Source organism: Chinchilla lanigera, unplaced genomic scaffold (genome assembly GCF_000276665.1).
Source record: "Chinchilla lanigera isolate Chin_1 unplaced genomic scaffold, ChiLan1.0 scaffold00080, whole genome shotgun sequence".
NCBI classification, from domain to species: Eukaryota; Metazoa; Chordata; class Mammalia; order Rodentia; family Chinchillidae; genus Chinchilla; species Chinchilla lanigera.
This window is the reverse complement of record NW_004955481.1, coordinates 5,562,170-5,569,557: the sequence shown is the minus strand read 5'-3', so window position 1 is coordinate 5,569,557 and position 7,388 is coordinate 5,562,170. Positions and strand designations below refer to the sequence as shown.

At 50.4% G+C, this 7,388-nt stretch overlaps 1 protein-coding gene across 1 annotated transcript in view; it reads left to right on the top strand.

Annotated features, from left to right (window-relative positions):
- The first annotated feature begins 2,581 nt into the window (after positions 1-2,581).
- Positions 2,582-7,388, top strand: part of LOC102012322 (galectin-5-like) — a 6,709-nt gene continuing 1,902 nt past the window's right edge. The window contains exons 1-3 of the mRNA XM_005402780.2: positions 2,582-2,741; positions 6,348-6,433; positions 6,565-6,727. Coding sequence (XP_005402837.1) covers positions 2,715-2,741; positions 6,348-6,433; positions 6,565-6,727 — 276 coding nt within the window. The 5' untranslated portion in view covers positions 2,582-2,714. The remainder of the gene's footprint in view (positions 2,742-6,347; positions 6,434-6,564; positions 6,728-7,388) is intronic.

Genomic DNA, 7,388 nt, shown 5'->3' with positions numbered 1-7,388 from the left:
GTTGTCCCTAGCCCTGTTGTGTGTCTGCTGAACACTAGGACCCTCAGGCTACTCCCTTATGAGGTACTGCTCAGGAGGCCCCCTCCCATAATCAGAACCTTCAGAGATGTCAGATAGCTAGGGGACACCAGCCTGGCTGCTTAGATACAGGCACTAGAAAAAGTATTCTCTCATAGTCACAAGACTACCCTAGGGAGAATTCCAGTCTCCTCAGTCAGCCTGGCACACACATTCCTGCTGGGAGATTCAGTCTCTGTTAAAGACTGGAAAAAGGACCCCTTCAGCCTGTGTGGACAGGGTCTCACTTTATTGTACTTGTCACCCCAACTGCTGTTAAAGTTGCAGGTATCATCTTTCGGAAACACCATTCAAGGTTGAAAAAGGCTTACCCTCAAGGACCCTTCAGCCACCTGGACTACTCATACTTTTCCACACACCCCTGTAAAGACCTAACTCAAATAGGAAGAACTAGTGATAGGGCAAGAGAGACTCCATTTTCTTTTTCAACTCCATATTAAGAGAAGTCACTTAAATTCACTTAAGCTATAGTTGACCCCACTATTCACCTCAGTCCCCTTGGTTAGTTATGAACCCAGTTAAAGGAAAGCAGAGTCATAAAATGGGAACAGAACAAACAGGACAAATTGGAGATGATACTTTTTTGGTTTTGGTACCAGGAATCGAACTCAGGACCTTGCAATAGCCAGGCATGTGCTTGGCCACTGAACTATATCCCTGGCCCCAAACCAGACAAATTGGGAAGTAGGCTAAAAGTTAAACTGCAGTGGTCATCTGGAATCCAGCTGTCTGGCAGCCTCTGGGGAAATAAACTTTGTGAAAATTGTGCAACATTCTTGTAAGTTTCCCAAAAATGAGGTAATGGTTTCTATGGAAACCTACAAAAAGGTTCTTCATTCATTGGGAAAATAAAGCTCAGAGCACCACCAGGTTAAACACTAGGGCCAGAGAATCCCCTTGACTAGGGCCACATTGGCCATAATGGTTGGGGTCTGGCAAGGACAGCACAGACTTTAGCTTTCTCTAGATACACAGGCCTTTTTACCTGAGTACCCCGTGAGCTGTGGCTCTGTGGCACTTCTGTCCAGCTCTGCCTCCTTGCTAGCTGGACTAGGACCTGTACCCCAGTTTACCTGAGTCCAAAGGTGAATATTTTCCCAGTGGACCAAGAACCCCCAGTCCCTGTGCTAATATCAGCCTGACACAATCAGTCTCTGGTACTCATTCCCTTGCCAGTGGGGCTAGACATTACTATGACAGGGACAGGGACTGCTAACACATCACTGCCAACGAGTCTCGCAAATCCCTGTCCCGAGAACTCTCTCAAAGCTTCACTGATATTTCCAAGTCCCTCTCACATTACAGTGAGTTAGACTCCATGGCAGCTGCAGCTCTTCAGAAGCAAAGAGCGCTCAACATTCAGACAGCAGAAAAGGGGAGCCAACGCCTATTCCTAGAAGGGTGCCGCTCCTACGCACACTGTCCGGAATAGTCTGGGAGCCACAGAGAGCCCACAAATGCAAGCCAGTAGATTAGGAGAACAGGCTATCTCTAAATGGCATACTCTGGTTTCTCTTCAGGTCATATACATCTTTTGCCTTTTTCTAAATCCCAGATGAGCTGGAGCTCATGGCTTCTTCCCTTGGTTGGTCCCTTGGTCAGGATCCTCCTCCTCATATTCTTTGGGCTACTGATGGGGTTCCTCCAGAACCAGGTACAGGCCCTCACTAGACAATCTGCTCCAGATACTGGTGCAGACTAATCCCAGATATCAGCCCCTAGAAGTAAGTGATGCCCTATGGTAAGAGAGACTAGGAGGATCAAAGGGGGGAAATGAAGCAGAACTTTTCTATTCAAAATGTTTCAAAACCCAAATATGTTCACAGTCTGCAGTGTTCCTTCCACCAAGCTGTACCCAGCCTGTTTCTGTTTCCAGTTTGTTCCCATATTGATAAAGTTTCACTGGCTGGGAAAAGACCACCGCCTTATCTGATAAACAGCATAAAAGTAACTTCCAGTACTAGTTCAGGCATTGGACTTTGGAGTATGCAGCTCCTCTGAGCCCACTGGCATAATGAAGTTCGGTTCCCTCCACTTCTCCAAGTGCTGCTCAGTTTTTTCAGTGCTGGTAACCCTGAAATTGCTGTAACAACTGATGTCTGTCAGTTTACTGGACCAGGTGATACCAGTTATGGTAGAATTCCAAGTTACCACTCATCCCTTCAGGGAGGCATGTCAGCCTGGTTGATGGATTTTTATCTCCAGACTTGGTCTTGTTCAGATGCACCTCCAGCCACAATTCTGATGGTCTTTATTTTTTTCTGCTGATTTCCTTGACATCCCAGTTCCACTCTGACTGTATATCAATTTCTATCCTCTTAGCTTCCCATGATGATACCATTCTGGATCTTTGTGAACTAAAGGTCAGTCTCGGGGTGATACCCAGGACGAGAAAGAAAAGAAAGTCTTCAGGCTGGGACTACCCACATCCCTATGTTCCTCCTCCAAGTCCTGCCGAGAGCTATCACCCCTGCACATACTGCCTCTCTCTCCACACCCAGTTCCTTTTCTCTCAGCCTCTCACCCTTGAATAGCTGCCAAATGGCTTGGTTTATATGGCCTTGTAAAGTCCAGCTCCGTGCAGAGACAGCTGAGGTGGTGTGAAAGGCAGTTGTGGCCACACGGGCGGATTAAAGATGGATTGCTGCAAAACTGCGCACCAGGTGAGTTTGGAGCTGTCCAGGCGTGAGCTGGCTGCACAGCCAGGGAAAGTGGCTGTGGGTCTCTGAGGAGAGGCCTGGGTGGCAAGAGTTGGTGGTGTGGGAAGCCAAAGAGACCCACAGGAGGGTGGAAATGCCACAGGAGTTCATCCTGATGCTGATCCTGCTCCTTGGTATTTCATGCACTGGCTCCTGTATTGTACTGGAAGTGCTAATCAGTGCCATTCAGGCATTTGACACGGGCTTACTCACCTCCCTCCGGGCGCCTGCTCGATTGTCTTAGTTGCTTTTCCTGTCGCTGGGACAAAATATAGAACACTCACCAGTTAAGTGAGGGAAGGTTTATTTAGCTCACAGTTTGTAGAGGTTTCGGTCCATGATTGGCTGGCACTAACACAGGGTGGCTTGGCACAGGAGCATCACAGACAGAAACAGTTCCTTGTGCCCACAAGGTAGCAAAAGCAACAAAGGACCTTAACAGCTCCAATGTGAAAAAATGGGGGCTTGTGCCACTCCACTGCTGGGACTGGCTGTCCGTGTCCACACCCCACCCTCTATTGGGTATTGTGTCTGCACAATCTTTCCTTTCAGTGTCAGTTGTCCTGTGATCCCACCCAGGGACGCAGAGCACTGTACATGGTTGCTAACTGTTTCTCAATCAGGGAATACCAGCTCTGGGATCCCTTTTTAGAACTGTGAGCAAAACGCAACAGGGGGCTTCTGCTTTCCCTGTTTTTGCTATAGGCCCCAGCCAAGCCCAGCGTCATCCACATTCACCGTTAGGATAAATGGCAAGGTCGGATCTCTGACTCGTAGGGCTGGCACCTATGCAACTGCCCCTTTGAGTCCTGAAAAGCAGCCTGTGCTGTCTGTCAGCCATATCATTCCCTTCACGGTCATCTGTAATTGCATTGGGAATTATTTTTGTCTTATCAGACCAAAAACACTCAAGAATTTGACAGACAAGCCAGTACCCTGGACCCTGTCTTCATTCACGGCCCACCCCAGGCCAGCACAGCTTCCTTCAGACTGTGCACGGCAGCTTTCAAATCTGCAAGGCCATCGGAGGTTAACATGATATCATCAAAGAATGAAATAAAGACACAGAGTGTGGCTTGCCTCAGGTGGCCAGGTGCTGGGCACCAGGCCATGACACAAAGTAGAGCTATGCAAATAGTCTTGTGGACTATCCATTGCTTGCCCTCTCGGGTGAAGGCAAACTGGTCCTGACTGCTAGCATCACAGCGAGATTTTGTAGTCCTTCCTCAGGATGTGTCTGTCTTCCATGTGGGCCATAGTGAAGGGCTTGTGCAGGGTGATGACCAGCAATTTCCAGACAGTCTGTCCCATTTCTCCAGGACCTCTAGGCAGCTGATACTGGTGCATGGTGTGGATGTCCTCAGACTGCAGCTTTTACCACAAGAATTTGCAAGCGTAATTCCCCTGCATGGTGCTGAGCAGGGCACCAGTCAGTTTCTCCACCCCAGTATGTATTTAGCAACAGGGGAAACATGCACATCAGAAGGGCACTGAGCCTTCGACAGCCTGGAGCTCCTGCTGCCTGAGCCCAGGGACTGGCTCAGCTCTGGCAACACTGAGAGCAAAGTCAGCTTTCCCAGTTTTTCTGTCACGGACAGATCCTGTGGCTTGTTAGGTGCCACCAGAGGTCTGCTCTGTTTTATCACAGAGGTGCTCAGGCCAAGCATCAGGGATTCACTCGGGTCTGCACGCCTGGAGGGCGTGCACCTTGAGCATCAGCATTTTGGAGCTGCCTTGGGGCTGCAGCTGAAACCCAGGTTTGGGCAGGCTCCCTACACCAGCTGCCAGTGGTTTGTGCCCTGGCATCACACCATGAATGCCCATTTCCCCAGCAGGACTGTCCTTTTATCTGCGGCTAAGCCAGCAGCCATCAGGTTTGTCGATATCTGGCACCGTCTGACTTTTTGTAGCTCCATAGCTGGTTCATCGGGGTTGACCCACACTTGGCCTTGGGCCACCCACCTTTTGTTTTGCTTGTTTCACCAGTCCCTGTGTCTCCTTGGCTGAATAGGAATGGGTAGAGGTGGACAGTCCTTTCACCCCCATCTCCCCAGCTAAGTGATGGTCTATGGTCACCTTCTGGCAGATAGCAGGCATGCAGCAATACCGGGGCCTTTCCAAATAATGGGAACTTACACTTAGCGGGGAGGCAGTATTTCCATTGTTCCATACATGGCTCTGGCAGCAGACGGTACTGTTTTAGGTTCTCCTCAGTCCGTTGCACTGGGTTGGCAGTTCCTGGCGTGGCCGGCCTGTCCCACCACCTTTGCTGTCCTTGTCCCTGCAGTTTGTCCAACTGCAGTGTAGGCTGTCAGACCTTAAAGAGCTGGACAGATACTGGCGGGGGAGTGGGAGGGGGGCTGCCTCATTGCCTGTGGCCGCCTGGCTCCCACCCGCCTGTATTTCTGTACACCATTCCCGCCTCCTGCTGGTTGCCTTGGGACTCTTCCCTATGTCATTGCCTGGCAGGGGCAGGGCTGTCCCTGCCCAGTGATGGACTTGGGGCCCTGCTTGGGGTAGGTCATGGCTCTGGAATTTTGTTGGGCTTCTGAGTTTTGGATTTTTCCGCAGGCTGGGCCCTCAAGCCTTTCTCATCAGGGTTGGCCTGCCCAGGTGCTCTGAAGGTGACTGCAGATGACCAAGGCAGGACTGAGGAGGCGTGTTGGCCCCTCCTCTCTGGGCTCTCCTTCACCATCAGGTGTGGAGGGGACACTCACTTTTCCCTGTTGACCCTGTTTGTCCTGCTCACTATGCCACCCCTCAGGGTTCGGGAGACTAAAGGGGGAAGTTCGTGAGTGAGGTGCCCAAAGAAAGCAGGCAGAGGTGGACATCAGCAACACAGCAGTAGCGGGCAGCTGAGCAGAGCAATATTGGTTAACTCTGATACAGGTGGTAATCACATACTTCCATTCCTATCTAGTGTCATAATCATCGCATGTGTGTTTACCTGTGTTGAGGATGGATCTGTACTTGCCTGTCCCGAGCTTTGGGTACCGTGGAGCAGTACTCTACCATGTGTGGGGTCAAAACACTCCCACGTATAATTTCCAGGTTTCTATTCTACCAGACTGTAGACCAGAACTCAAAACCTCTGTAGATAGTACCTGGGGAACAGCTGATCTTGTTTCCTATGGCAGGCTCAGTAGTAGTGGCAGCTGGGGGCCATCCTCTGACTTACAGAATTAAAGAGAATTCTTTGTCAAGCTGACATTTTATAGTATTGATGTATATTCATAATTCTGTGACAGGAACTTTTAATATTAAAATGGTCCCATGAACGTGAGCTAATTGTATGGCCTATGCTTGTCACCCCAGAATGCTTTAGTGTTCAGCCAAAGTTGCTTTTATGACAGTGAAGCCTCCCTGCTTTGGGAACATTAAGTTTTCCCTTGGTTTTTGAACCAATGAATCAAGTAGTGGTTTGCTGGCTTGATAGGAAGACCATGCCTTCTCTTAGGCATGTTTTCTGACTCAGCTGACTGTTCAAGTCCCTGACAATTGGTACAGAATTCCTTGCTGCAGTGGCGGCTCTCTGTGGTCACTGGCTGACCTGTCCCATCCTCCCAACAGCTTCCTTACCATGCCGCCATCCCAGGAGGGCTGTACCCATCCAAGGTCATTACTGTGTCAGGCATTGTCCTGGAAAATGCTCAGAGGTAAGACAGGACCACCAGGGACCTCAGGGAGGAGAGAGTCATGACCTGGCTCCAGGGAGGTGGGGGATGAGTGGGAGGGGGTGGACAGGCCTCAGGGGACAAGAAGGGTCCATGTGATGTGACCACCCCAGGTTCAGCATCAACCTGTGCACCGAGAGTGACATAGCCTTCCACCTGAACCCTCGTTTTGATGAAAATACCGTGGTCCGAAACACTCAGATCCAGGGCAGCTGGGGGTCAGAGGAACGATGGCTGCCCTTCAATATGACCTTCAGACGAGGATACAGCTTCAAGGTAAGATGCTGAAGCCTGGAGCTTGGGCAGCTCACTGGGTGCAAGGATAGAAGGGGTGAGGAGGGCCAGGGTACCTTGAATGGGGTGGGAGCCGATGCCTGTGATAGGAGGGCTGGGCCCCAAGGGGGAGAGAATGTGCCACACACTATTAATATTTAAGATTACTATCTCCTGTGTGGCAAATGTTACCATCTAATTTTTATAGATGAGCAAACAAAATCACAGGAGAAATTACTTTCCAGGGATCACATGGCCCATTGCTGCTAATCACAACCAAGAACAAGGAGCTAGTCATTTATTTGCTTGTTCACCCAGCAGTCATTTATTAGCTCTTTGATTGGGCCTGTGTGGTGCAGGAAGTACCCCATGCACAGGGATGCAGCCAGGAAGCAGAGAGCAGGTCCTACCCCATGGGGCTGGACCTAGGTGGGGAGGAACAAGGAGACTAAGGCATGAGCGGATCAGCACAGATAAGGACCGGTGCTGAGCAGAAGGAAAAACTGGGCTGGAGGAACTCCTACTTCTGGGCAGAAGTGCAGAGGAGGGAGGGGCCTGTCCAGAGCTGCACTGCAAGGTGCAGAGTGAGGGTGAGATGTATGGACTGTGGCTGCAGCCTGATCACCATGAGCAGGCCTTCTCCACCCTGACTACGCTCAGATCC